We start from the raw sequence: 15,013 nt of genomic DNA on the forward strand, positions 1-15,013 counted from the left end.
GAATGTAATTCAATGCTACTTATGTTACTTTTTCATTTTTTTTTTTTTATTATTTGTTAATTATTCCTATTTATGTTATGTTAAATCCAACGTTATTTATAAAGAATCTTCCCAAGAAGAAAAATGGACAAATAAATTGTCGGCAAAAATTTAAAACGGCTGAGTTAAAGACATATTTAAAATAAATATTGACAAGTGCTAATTTAGAAAAAAAAATTAAAAGTGAATTTTCATCATACTGGGATTTATTTTAATCCTATGTATAAGAATGTACATAAATGTAATAACCTATGCAATTTATAAATAGGAGATTAAAAAAAAAGTCAATTGAACAATTAGTAAGTATTAACAATAATTGAAAGGGAAAAAAAATAACAATTCATATAACATAATTTAGAAAAAAAAGTCATTATATTACATTATTAACCCATATTACATACAAAAATATTAAAACAAAAAAAAGAGATGATAACTACAAATAACAGGACATCAACATAAGGCAAAATGTTCAGGTTGTTTATCACTCAGAAAACAACATAACAAGTAAAAAAAAAATCATAAAAACATAGAATAAGTAAAACGATCCTAAATAAAAGGGTTTTAGACTTATTTAATTTTAAAATGATTCAAGTTTAGATATAAAAATATGTTGTTTAAACATAAAATGAAAGTTCATTTATTTTTTAAAGGAGGTTTATACGGCGATGGTAGTAGACAGAACTGTCTGATGAAGCTACGGAACTATACGCAGTGATGAATGGCTTGAAGAATTAGTACACTTAAAAATATTCGCTAATCGAAATCAACAGAAGACATGTAACGAGTTAATAAAATTAATGACGAAGAGAAGAAGACACGGCGATATGATTGATGCCGGTGGAGGCGCGGTGTGGTGGGGAGTCCTTTGTTTACAGCTTTCGCTCCGGGCTGGTATATAACCCGTCCGGACTCCGAGGAGGGGACAGTCGCAACCAACAACTGGAACTATGAAGGGTACAGCAGGATTGGTACTATTGGTAGCAGGGTTTGTAGCCGGAGGGATCATAGACAATCGTGTAGAAGATTGTTCGGCAAGGGATGACCCGATGGGCTGCCTGACGGCCACCGCCGTCGTGGCCATAGAAAGAGCAAGCAGGATGCAAGACATTGAAGTTCTCCCTGGAGTCAGTTTGGTCAAGGAGGCCGACTGGAGGGAGAGCCGGCAGCTCACCTCCGCCGAACAGCTTGAAGCCGATCTCCAGGCTCAACAGCCCGAAGATAGGACTTCCAAGATGTTGGATCTCCTCTATGACGCCGGACTCAGGTTCCTCAAATCTCACTCCCTCAAGCTGAAGGTACCAGAAGGAGCTCCAGAAACCCTCCAGAGGGCCCTTGAAGAAGGTGAGTCCAATGAAGTTGATATAAATTAATAATGATTGAAGGAATCTAAATATCTTACAAATATTTAAAATATATTCTATCAAAATTCTATATATTCACTTTTGGAAAATGGTTGTTGAAAAATTATTAATGGAGTAATCTCTTGCACCTCAGTTAAATTTATATAGACAGTTTTTATTTGTAACAACTTTTTGACAGAAAAAAATTAAATTTTAAATAAATTAAATACGTTTTAGGATTAGAGAATGAATTAGTTAAAACAAAAATTTTTCTTTCAGAAATGGATATATTACATAATGTTAGAAAACTCCGTACCTGTTCAATAACATTGTATTGTAATAACAAACTCATTACAGAAAAATAATATTAAAATTTGTAATATTAACTGGAATTTACAATAATTAAGAAAATAAAATATCATTTTGCTTTGAGAGAACAAAATACTCATAATAAAATCATCCTTCAAGCAAAAAATATTTGAATTTATATTAGAATTTTCCATTTAAAAAAGAACAATCTGAATATGTGTTAAGATGTTATCCTAATTATTTTCGAAAACAAAATAACAATACGTTTTTCTGACTATTTAAATATTAAAACAATAAAGAATCACTCTCAAGACACGCCCTTTTATAGAATGGTTTTATATAATTTTATTTGGATTAAAAATTTCTTTCCAAATGTCCCTAGAGTGGTGCTAGATTTTTTTTATATAATGAATAGATTAATTTAGACTAACGATATATATTAATAAAAAAATTATTTAGATTAGATTTGTCAAAATTTATGCTTAAACGGTTTAGTAATGACAAAACATCTGCCTTAAGAGAAAAAACTATATTTTATAATGAGCAAATTTTATATAAATATACAAATTGTAAATAATATTAGAAAGACGTAGGTTCCAAGAGAGGTAAGTAGGGCATCCCAGATCAACATTAATGCTAACACTAGCGTGTTAAGACTTCACCAGCAATTTCTCCTATGATTTATATTTTATATTTACTATGTTTAATATTTATTACATAGAAGCTAATTGGTCTTGTGATTCTATTAAGCTTAGTAATGTTCTTCAAAGTTTATGTTTCGTATGCTGTATATATTATTTACAATAATAGAAAAGCATATGATCCGATTTAAAGATACTTAAGGAGAGAGCCTAAAACTTAAATGGAAACACTACATCAAGTCTAATTTCGTTTATTGTTCTGATGAGATTCGATAAATTAATATGATTAAAAAACCGAATGTTGGTAGTATTTTGTTGGTGAAACATTTTACGCGAATTTAATTTATTTTAATTATTTGTATAGATATATTCCGTTCAGTAATCAATCTTTAAAATTGACTAAGCTGACAAAATATTATTCTCCTTCAAAAAGTTGTTGAACCGTTACCACGTTTCACGATATGCAGAATCTAAAAATTAAATTAAAAAAAGATGGCCTCTTTAGTGCTAGACTATTGGGTCGATATGTTTTTTGTTTTTACTTTTAGCGATTCATTTATAGTCCATCCCAGAATTATACTCGGAACTCGAATTCAAAATACACTATATTGAAACAAAGTTGTATGATAATAAGCAATTAAAAGTGCTTAGGAACAAGTACATCAAAGTATGGGAAAAAAAATTTCAGGCTCATCTTTACTGCACCACTTAATTACTTTTATTTTTGTCATTTGCCAAAAGATGTAAAATTAATAGGATTTATATATTTATGAATACAATACCTAATCTTATTTTAAAAATAAATAATTGATCATTAAAATTCAATAGGTTACAAATAAAGACTGAGTAAAAAATATATAGAAAATAAATAAAAGACTATTGAACCGGGAGAGACTTTAACGCTGGGTCAAGGAAGGATACTAATCCAACTTCCAATCGTTCCACATCAAAACTCAAAGCATTTAAAAAAAACAAAATCTGCAATTTATTTTATTCTTTTAATCTACTTTATATGTTCTGAAATCGTTATAGGATTTTGCTTTTAACAGAATAAGTCCTTTTATGTATGTTCACTTAACCTAATCTCTACAGTTTTTAAAATTTTAGCGATTTTAGCTGGGCAATGTTAGTGACAAGTGCTCCATCTTTTTTTGGTATTGAAATTTTTCTAATGTTTCTCCAGTCCTTTTAAATTTAGGATTTCCAATGGTAGAGGGTATTTTATTGATTTAATGCGTCCTGAAGGTGTAAACCGCTTAAAACTACAGATATGTTCTACGGTTTTTTGACAATTTTAGTGCAGACGGTGCGGCAAATCTAAGGAACAAAATCTTCTAAGAATTTAATTTTCCGTAAGAGTCCATCATCATAATTTGGGTTTCCTCAACAATCCGAGTAGATAAATATGGCTGCCATGATTATGACAACTCAATGAATAAATCCCTAAATTGTGACGAGAGATTCATACGAAATCTGAAAGGATTATTATCCATAGAATTTCACGATGTTTTGTTGTACATTGTTTGTTCCTAATCTCTAGAAACGGTAAAAATTTGTTTTTGTTTTTTTTGCGATTAATGAGAACAAATCTGTTCAAATTATAAGCAAAAAAAAGACTGGCAAAAGAGTATAATGTAAAACCTTGTGTTAGCATAAGACAGGCAGGTATGGAGAAGTTAAGTTCTCCAAAGATTTACAAGGTCTTTAGGGACAACCAAAATATGATGAAGACATAGAGGGCGCTTGTATTAAGGATGGTAGAGAAGAGCGGACACTGGGTCAAGGATGTCCTCCACATTCCTTCTAGGGAGGAGTACAGCGTCCTCCGTGGTCAATACATCACGCCGTTAATAGAGAGCGCTCCAGTAGTGCCTTGTGTTGAAGATATATGGAGAAAGTCTTTAGCTGAATTATCTTCTTAGATTAACTCAAACACGACAATCCACTTTCCTAGATAATCAGTAGCCACCCTATATTTTCTCATTAGAAAAGGAGTCCGGATACGTGTTAAGATATTTTTATAATTGTAAAGACTCAGACTGTACCCAACATAACCACAAAATAAATTTTGTGAAGATAAAGTATATAGCTATCATAAATATCATTCCGTTTCAAAGCCAATTTGTATTTTATTTAATTTTTTTTTATGATAATATTCGTTTTCAGACAAGATAAATATAAAATCCAGTAGAAACTACAAATGAAAAATCAACCGAATAATTCAATTTCACGACTTGTTGCAAGTAATTATTTCTATTAACTGGTTGTTATTTAACATTCAAAAGCGTAATGTCTTCATAAAAAGAAATTAACTACCGTAAAATAATTACTTTCTATGAAAAAAAAAAATGTATTTCTTACTGCATCTGATGAAATGTAATTAAGTTTACAGTATATAAATTATTTTTAAAATGGGCGCATTTGTCATTTTTTTTTTTATTTTATCCAATAGTAAATCAGAATATGAGTACTTCAAAATTATAAGAGCTTACTATTGTTTCTAAATGTGTTGTTTAAAATTCAAAGACTTTAATGCGATTTTAACTTCATTATAAAAAGAAAGCTCATAAAAAAAAAAAACCAGAGCTGTATATTTTATAAAATTACCAATCCGTTATTTCCTAACAGAGCAGAATAAAATGGTTTATAACAGTACCCGTGGGCTCAAAAGATTCAACTTATCTTTATGACATTAATATGCATGGAAAATTATCACGCTTCGCGAAATTTGGAATTACCCTAGTACGAACATGAACTTCCTTTATAAAAAATTGTGGAGTCTTCGGTTTGAATCACAGAGATACAAAAACATTCTGGAAGGAATTAATTTTATTTTTATTATTTCTTAAATATTTCCTTTATTTTCCCGTTCTGAAATCTCTAGATTCACAAGAAGAGGTTTGAAAATGACAACAGAATGGTCGTCCCACTCCTAAAATACGAATCATTGAAGATGAAACTTCAATCTACGTACTTTGATATAATTTCAGAGCCAAACGTCACGTTTAGATTTTCGAGGAAAAATCATGCCTGAAGAAGTTTAATTCTGAGTAAATTAATGTATATTTTTGTCAGTTTTACGAGCATAGCTTGATTTATAAATATTTTTTATACAAATTAGATTTATTTTTTAAGAATAAGTCTTAAGAGAAAAAAAAAATCAGACTTTCAAGAAAGGTAGAATCCAATTACCCATGAGCCCAGTGTCTACGGTTTTTCTCACCTTGGACACTGGACAGATTTGTTTGAGTCACAGGTTATACTATACTGACCATATCTCAGTCATTTCTGAAGATAGGGAAACAATATAAATTAGTTGAAATCACTGTCCCAAAGGATAAGATAAAAATAGATGGATACATAAAAAAATATTTATCGTTTAAATGGATAGGGTGAGTTTCATTAAAAATGAAATAGGTAATAAAGAAAATAATATTTTAAAATTTGAGCAGCTATAACTAGAACTTTATATATTAAAAAATCAATCGAGAAATTCACCATGATTATATATAAATGGGAAAGTATGTAGTAGTTATTTGAAGAGTAATAAACGTTCAAGAACAACGAAGAAAAAAGAGTGAACTTTTTATACATGTATGGCCGATAATGAAAAATATATTTTTTTTAAAAATGCCCTTTTCTCTTATAAAAAAAAAAAAACCAAGAAATAATTACACTATAGTTTATAATTATAATAAGTCCATATTGGAAAAATATATATTAAAAAGTTTGTCTTTGTTACTTCATATTTTTAACATTTTATATTCCAAATATAACCAATATTTATGAAACTTTCAATCAATCAACATTTTCAAATTTAATGTGTGAAAATAGTTAAGCAATCTATGATTTTAAGCCCGATTTAAGAAAACCGGTATTTAAGTATTTAAGAATAAAAGTTGCGGACGTTGTAAGGTGATCAAATTATATAAAATTAAAATAAAAGTATTTTATTTTTATTTTAGGAATCTACGGATCTTGGTACATTACTCCAGTAATTTAAAATGTTAATTATTGAAGATTATAAACGAATAAATATTTTAATAAATCCAACAAAATATTTATGATTATTAAAATCAATGGATATTTTCTTTTTTTCATTTCTAAGGGGAAAAGAAAATTTTATGCCCGGAATAGGAGAGAGTGGAGGAAGGTTATGAGAGAGACCCAGTTTCTTGCAAGACCGTTGTGCTAACAAATAAATAATTAATAAGAAATGATTTTCTAAGGTTCTTGTTTTTATTTATATTTTATATTAATCTTATCAATTGGAAAGCCCCATATAAAGTAATAAATAATGTTTATATTTCTTCACCTCTGTCATTGTTTCACCAATGAGGTAACATTAAATTAAAATTATTTATGTTCTTTTTCAATATACTTTATTGAACTATTCGGTTTCTCTGATTCCGGACATGTTCACCATGCGACCCTAGTGCGCCTACGAACCGATGCAGCATATCAACTAGTAACGACGAGAGGAATATGTGTCAGCTAGCTTGGACAAAGCGCATGGTAATTGGATGGAGGGTGACCTGGATGTCGCCTTGCCAAGCCCAGTGGCATACCTTCCCACAGCTCTTTATCTCTTCCGCCATTGTCTTTGTCTCCGGCCGAAGAGAGTCGTTTGTCAAAGGTCGGAGAAAGTCGAAGGCGTGGTATTGATAGGAGTACAATGACTTCTTAGCATCTCGAAAATTAACAGTTCAAAGAGATGTTTCTCTCTCGGCATATCTCCTGGCATGAAACTCGTTTTAAAAAAGAAATTAGCAACGATATAACTAACTCGAGAATATGAAAACTCTTAAGGACATATCATTGGCTAACAATGACATATCTACAAAAATACTACAAAACTTTTTTTTCTTTAAATATTTAGTTATTGCTACTTGCAACTGTACATTATAATACATTTAGTAAATCTGATCTAAGTTAAATTGGAGTGTTACAGGCGTGTAGAGAAACTACCCCTCTAATGACATTTTACATTAGCTGGTCTCGTGGCCATCTTCTTTTCAGGCGCTCGGAGGATTGTCAGGAATGGAAGAGGATGCAATATTAGAAACTAGGGGGTTTGAGTGATTTGAGAGTTTATAATGGAAGGCGTGATATCTGGTTCGGGCTAGATTGGTTACATAGGGAACATTAAGGTCTTTATGTATGATTTTATTTGTGACATAGTAAGGAGCATTGAGGATTTTGGATTGCAACGATTGAATACGAGAGGAATTCGAAGGTTTAGTGGAGCCCCAAAGCTCAACTCCATATGTCTAGATTGGCCTTATTACAGTCATGTAGATCAGTCTTTTGTAATGTATTGGAAGTTTAGACCGTTTGTCTAGTAAATGTTGTAATAGTCGAAATCGACGTGCAGTTTCCTGTATTTTCAGTCTTGTGTGAGGGTTCCAGGTTGATCCTTTGTCCAAGGATCTGTTCGACAGGGGTCAGAGTAACATCATTAAGGGTTAGAGTGATTTGATAGGATTTGTTGGAATTTAATATTACATTTAAAAATTTAAATATCTCTTAATATTTTATTTATGTTTCATGACCATAAGAAGACATACTGCAATATACTAATGTAGTTTAGTACCTGGAATATTCTCTGTTTGTGATATTATTAGTTATCATTTTTTTTTTATTCACCACCTGATAGTTCGAACATACTGAAAGTGGGGGTCATATTTATATTACGATTTATCATTAAAAACATTACAATTTATTTTTCAGAAAAACCGGCCTTGTTTTGAAATTTTCTGCTTTATAAAATCATTGTGTATATTAATGTACGCAGAATTCATAATTTTGGGCTTATAACCTTATAATTAACAAGGGAGGGCATGACATTTATTACTCTCCTTCAAAGCAAAAGTGAAGCCAAAATGTGGGGAGTTTGGTTGGATGAAATGAGGGGAGATTAATAGGAATATTCACCTGCTAATGATTGGCTGCTAATTTCATGCCACGCCCCCTGAGCTCATCATTGAGCTCGTCTTTTGGGGTTCATTTTTCCTGGTAGTCTACCCCCTCCATTATCCAGTTTTCTCCAAGCTAAATAGAACTACAAAAAATAAATAGCAAAACTAGTGGGTAAGATTATTTTTAAATGCCTAAAACAGAACCCCTATTATGACTATTGAGGAATAAGTATTTCTCCTCTAAAGGCTTTATCTGTGAATTCGTTCAGTGGTGAAGTGATTATTATTTAAGCTGGTTCTTAATTTAAATGAAAGTAAGAGTCTTACACTGTGGAAGATTTATTGAAATCCTCATTACTAAAGTCCCTCGGGACTAAGTTAACGTTGAGTTTAATAGGAATGGCTGTACTATACTGCTCCGCCCCTGGAGCTCATTATAAGGCTCAAATATTTGGCTTAACCTCTTCTTGCTTCTTTCTCTCTTCATTATACTCCTTTCTTCAAGGTTGGACATCATGTTACCTCCCCCTTCACCTTTACTATTTATACAGGAAAATAGTCTTAACAATCATGGATTTCTGATTCGCTAAGTTTTCCGGAATATAATCGTAGTTTATTTTATATGATTTCTGTGCACATTGAATAAAAGAAATAAAAGACAAAAAAACTTTTAATTTCTTGACGTCGATCACTATTTCACTTCAGTATCGAAGAAAAGACAGAATGACGTAATCGGAAGAGAATGTAGGTTTGAGCGTGAAACGAGATTACGCCAGAGTGGATTCGCTTGCATCATACTTTCTCTTATATTTATCCCAGGGTCAATGTCCAATCTTTTCACCAGCTCTTCGACCTCTTTGGAGAACGTAGTTTTGCTGAGAGTCTAGAAAAAGTAATTTAGTTATTATAAGAACATGGCTATTACACTCATTTGTGGTACTGAACGTAGGATAGACTAAGTGATTTATGATTCACTTGACTTAACGCCGAGTATGTAAAACCCCGATACACACTCACTAAAAACCCGAAAAATGAGAAGAAATCTATTTTGCATGATCTTTCACAATATAAGACCAAATTTTCTCCCTGTGTCGCTCTTATAGTTAATAAGTAATCTGTTTATAATTGGTACTTTACGAATCCTCTTATTAAACTGTAAAATACATTTTTCACTTGCAATATATATTTGAATAACTGCAACGCGATTTCAAGCGTTTTCAACTACATCATGTATGCTTGTTTCATATTCAGGGTGAGTATATGTCAAAGTCAAAGTGCATTTGATCAACTGAATAATATCCGAAATCGAAATAGTAAAACAAAAAGAATCAATCATTAAAAAAAAAATGGATTGACAAGAAGTATTTTTAATTACTCAGGAGAAAATAGTGTTATCTTTAGTACACTCCGGTATGCACAACCTTCTATCCCAGCTCTTTATTTTAATGACTGCAAATAATATCTTAACGGGAAGATATTCTTCTAACTTGCCTATACTATACCTTTATAGATTTGAACCTTGCTAAAACGATCTGATTTCAAAGATTGTTGTTTTGTCTCGTAGAAAATGTAATAACCTTCAAATGAGCAGTTCAAAATTTTCCAAGAGTCGTACTTTCTAGTTAATAAAAGTACTGTTTTTTATATTTAATTATTTAACTATTTAGGCACGTGTTTTTTAAAACTTATTGCTACAGTTTTAAGAATAAGCACATTTATCTTTCCTGGCACTATATTTTATCTCCGTACTCCGTTCCAATAGATCTCAACCCGGTACTAATCCGAATACCGAATACGTCAAACTTTTGCAACATCTGAGCAAATTAATGGATTATCTGTAAGCTGGTGAGAAGAAATTTTATTTTTTGTGATCTTATTCATTGTTAAGTGAATCTAGTATATTGTTTATAATATTTCAACATAGGATACTGTAATCAGTACAAATATTACGTACATATTTTACTAATTATAAAATATACCGTACTAAACATAAAACAAGTCAAAGTGTAATTAAAATTGTAATTCAATTTTTGTCACTCTTTATAAAAAAAGAAAAAAGAATACTATGGATATTAATAATAAAATAAAAATGAATAATATAATCAATTAATGCCATATAATTAAATAGTTATTTATAATATTAACAAATATTTATATTGTAGTATTTTATGTTTTATAGTAATGTATCGCTGGAAAAATTCGGTTATATTACAATGTAATTAATAAATTTTTTAAAAATGTGTAATATTTAATTGAAAATTAACAAAGTTGCAATTGGTTAGGTAAAATGATTGAGAGTAAAACAGAAAATATGATGTAAATGAATTAAAATTTTTATTTTTTATTTCGAATTCATAAAATATTCAGAATAAAGCTTAGAAAATTGTATTGAAATTTTTTTAAATTGCAGCACGTAAAAAGGTTTCTATGGAGATTACTGGTTCAGGTTATGTTAAGCGGGCACAGGTGACGTCATGCGGGCAGAGGTTTGAAGACTACTGCTTTAAAGCTTTCTTCAACAAATGTCTCATATAGCAAGGAAGGAATTAGTTTTTGAAATTAATGCGTTCAAACTAACTCTTGAGCTTCACATATTAGTATAGAATAATGGTCGTCCAATAATTTAGAATTTGTAAAACCAAAAATAGACAACCGTTTACGAATAATATTGATGAATTACCAAAAAATAATTAAATTATTCAAAATTTAAAGTCGAAGAGGTAGTGAGAACGTTGAGGAAAGACTACAGGTGCTTCATTCATGTCCTTTGTTTTGCTTTATTCTTGCAGCCAAATAATGGCCAATCAAGTTTTCGAGTAGAGAGATCGCACAAAATCCTTACAGTTAACCACGTCATATGAAAGTAAGATTGATAGTATCGGAGGCTTTTGTGATTGAATCAGTCTGAATGATGATTGTCAATCAGAATGATCGTTAATCAAAACCACCTTAAAATCATCTTTAATAATATCGTAAAGAAGATTATATCAAAATTTCCTTTAAAATTATAACTCTTTAATTTATTCAAAAATTAACAAGAATTACGACATTTACATTTCAACTTTTTTTTTTTTTAAGGACGTGCCAAGATCAAGAAGAAGCTCCTTCCCATCCTCATGCTGGTCGGAGTCAAGTTGGTGACTCTTCTTCCTCTTGCCCTCGGCGCTATTGGTCTAATGGCCCTCAAGGCTCTCGTCGTCGGTAAGATCGCCCTGGTCATTGCTGCAGTCATCGCCTTCCAGAAGTTCTTCAGCGGTGGTTCCGGAGCAAGCGTCATCCCAACTCTATCTAAGGTGAGTGGCGGATACGAGACTTGAAGTATCTTTTACTTTTGGTGCAATCACTATATAAAAAGGGAAGAAAAATGTTAACTGTTTCAGAAAGGAAAGTAGGGTAAAATCCCTTAGTACCGTATTTCTTTGAATACAAGTAAATTATGATATAGAAAATGATTATCAGATAAAGTTATAGTAGAGAAATATTTAAAATATTAATAAGAAACAAATTTCCAAATTTAATACTATAAATCTTTGTCTTGGAATTACTACAAATATTATGGTATCTGAAAAGCTTGTCGCAACTGTATTTTTTAATTTTAAAAAACAATATTAATTCGTCCGATTTATATAACGCTATTTTTAAAAAAATATATTAATTATTTTCCAAATTAAGGAAAGCCTTAGGAAAATTAATGACTAAATTGAAACTAATTGTTTGGTTTCCGAATTTCGGTAAAGTTAGTTTTAAATAACCTTCATTCTAAATTATTTTATTAATAAAGAAGTTATTACTCAAAGTTTCTTTTTTGAGATGAAAGGTTTATTAGCACTCTTTTTAGACACGTTTTATCTAAAAAAAAAAAATATATATCTTGTAAAAGTAATTATTGTGAAGGTCTTCGCTTTTTGCACAAGTTACGAAAAGGTTGGGCACCCTCTCTTTTAAGAATAACAGTGTTTTAAGAAGTAATTCATGAATTTTATAATCAATATCGAAAAATATCTTGCGTATATGTTTAATTTCTTATTAATATTTATAATTTTCATATATTTGATCAAATATTAAGTCCCATCCCTAATTTAGACGCCTTCCATATCTTAATGTACTCAGACATGTATCTATATCTTAGTACAGCCCTGCGAGGTAATCTGTAAGTATTTTTTTTTGGACCACAAGACTCATTTTTTTGGTAAGATGTATTAGTCCGCTTATGTCGATAGGTAAATAAACTGTGGCCCGTTAGTGAAGTACAAAATCTGACCGTTATTTTAATTTAATGACCAAGAGCGTTTCTTAATATTTTGAACCGTGTCACTGATGCAAGCAATTATGTTAAAATTATTTGATCATTATACCTACATAAACGAAAACGTAGTGCACGAAATAAATTCAATAAAAGAAAAAATCCAATTTCAGTCAAATTGATGTCCGTTAAACTTGTCGAGTATAGATGCTTTGCTGAGAATGATGTATGTTTCACCTGATTGCTATTAAGGAAAACACAATCTTAACATGGAGACTTTAACGCCTAGAGCTCACGGTTCTCCTGTTGCCCTTTGAGAACCTCCGATGACAGACAGCCCTAACGACCAGAGACATCAAGAAGTCAAAGAGTGTCGTGAAGCGGAGGAACATCAGTCACTGCCTTCTAGATAGCAGCTCCGATTGCAATCAATCCTCTGCTTGACATTCTTCTTTGACTTTCTAAATTTCTTCCTTACACATCTCCTCCATTGTCGGCCTATAATCGCTGTGTCATCAGACTACGGCATTTCCATGTCGACTAAAGTAGAGCGGCTCCTGTCCTCGAACTAATTTTCTTATTAATTCAATTAATAATTAAAGAGCTGTTCGAAACACCGAAGTCATTACCGAGGAGTAGGGCAATTTATGCTCCTCCATCTCCCCATTTTTTTTATAAAGAGATCAAAATGTCTCTGTCCTTCAACTCCTTTCAATATTTGATAATCACTTACTTAAAAAAATCCAAAAAATTTAATTTTTTTTTTCTTACCTCCTGGAACAAAGAAATAAGCATTTACAAATATATACAATAGAAAAATGATAAGTACATATACCGCCTATTTCATTTTCTTGTTTTGCCGGGATGGCATTATAAGAATGGTTGCCTGGTCCTCTGAAGGTAGCGTCAACAATGATGGCATATGTTTGCCTGGATGCTCACTAGGAATAGGGAGCCAAAAAAAATTTAAATAAACTGTACAGGTATCGGTATATACTTCAATACATCTAAAATAACGAGATTTAATTAATAACTAAAAAATCCCAGCTAGTAAATTAATATAAACTTTTTTTATTGTGTTCTACAACTTTCCACCAGTATGGTACAAAATTATTGGCATACGGATACTTGTCTTACTTTTAAAATATTTACATACTACGAGTTTTGGTCGATTCACAACGATATTATAATCTCTCAAGATCATAACTTCAAAAATGATTAGAATCTTCCCTCCCCGTCCCACCACCGATATCCTATAATTGGAAGATCCCATATATTTTACTAATATAGAGTAGAGCAGTTTTTGAAGAAAAAAAATTATATTGAGCAACATTGTATATCTAGAATAGGAATTTTGCCATGTTAAAAATTAATGACTGGACTATTCTTTCGTGTATGGCGTTCTATGTAGTCTCTAACGTAATATGTGATAATAACATTTCAGTTTATATCGAATCATATTGGTTTTTAATAGATTATTTTTATTAAAGTAATAGGCATAAATATTTTTTATGCCACTATATATGTTGCCATAAGTAATAACAATAAATACATTACTACGTTATATTATCATTTATTATGGTCAGAGGCATAATACGCAAGGGCTCCAGTTTACTAAACCTTGATTGCACACTAGTGGTAGGAGCATTACATAAATGTATCATATATTATATAATACATATATTATGTATCCTATGTAAAATAGGAACTTTTTCAAGATTTTTACCAGTGTAGATAATATTTTGTATATAAATAACAAATAATGTTTGTTACAGACTCCAGTGATCGACTACGGTAGCTCCTCAGGTTCCGGAGGCTGGGCTTCCAGCGGTTCCTCCAGTTCTGGACCCTACTACAGGCGATCCATGGAGACATCCCACGATTTAGCTTACTCGGCGCAGATCCCTACAGTGGATAACAACAGCGCACAGTAGCCCCCTGCGCGAGGCCAGAACCTCGACACTTTGTAAATATGTAAACCAAACCTAACGGCACTGTGTCGTTACCCAGTTAGTCTGTTTAGAGACTACTTACTCACTGTGTGTTTCAATGATTAACTATGTTTCAGGACATATTGTAAACTCTGAGAGTTGTTACGTGTTATTGTTGTCAATAAGCGTATTTTATATTATTATTTATTTTTAAATAAACATTAATTGTCATTAAGTAAAATATTATATTTATTATATCCTTTCCTTTTGTTTATTATTTATTTAAAAAGAAACAAAGTCATTATATTTAATGTAAAATTATTCAATAAAATTTGTGGTAAAATTTATAACATATTTTTTATTCAAAAATGAACCTCATTTTTCATTAGATACTGTGAATAATACATAACCTGAACGCTACTTGAAACCTATCAACTTGACTAAAAACTTTGATTTTAATAATCAATGCTTAAAACTGGAAGTTATTTGTTCTTAATAATTATTACATCCTTATACTTATTTGAAAACATTTTTTTAAAATTGTTTTATTCAGGATAATTGATAAATTAACACTTTTAATCCTATTTCCAAA

General features: G+C 30.9%; 1 protein-coding gene across 1 annotated transcript; it reads left to right on the forward strand.

Annotated features, from left to right (window-relative positions):
• Nucleotides 1-970: 970 nt before the first annotated feature.
• LOC106684980 (uncharacterized) lies at nt 971-14,771 on the forward strand. The gene is made up of 3 exons (XM_014427384.3): nt 971-1,380; nt 11,326-11,540; nt 14,266-14,771. The coding sequence occupies exons 1-3, from the start codon at nt 987-989 to the stop codon at nt 14,422-14,424; spliced, it is 768 nt and encodes a 255-aa protein (XP_014282870.1). The 5' UTR covers nt 971-986; the 3' UTR covers nt 14,425-14,771.
• The last annotated feature ends 242 nt before the right edge of the window (nt 14,772-15,013 follow it).

The sequence above is a fragment of the Halyomorpha halys genome, unplaced genomic scaffold (assembly GCF_000696795.3).
Source record: "Halyomorpha halys isolate HHAL.00 unplaced genomic scaffold, Hhal_1.1 Scaffold640.1, whole genome shotgun sequence".
In the NCBI taxonomy this organism is placed as follows: Eukaryota; Metazoa; Arthropoda; class Insecta; order Hemiptera; family Pentatomidae; genus Halyomorpha; species Halyomorpha halys.

Bases quoted from the DNA above. Each gene is read 5' to 3' on its own strand.
- LOC106684980 (XM_014427384.3), top strand. From the start codon at position 987: ATGAAGGGTACAGCAGGATTGGTACTATTGGTAGCAGGGTTTGTAGCC. The intron at 1,381-11,325 runs GTGAGTCCAATG...TTTTTTTTTAAG, and splicing joins CCAGAGGGCCCTTGAAGAAG to GACGTGCCAAGATCAAGAAG. The intron at 11,541-14,265 runs GTGAGTGGCGGA...TGTTTGTTACAG, and splicing joins TCATCCCAACTCTATCTAAG to ACTCCAGTGATCGACTACGG.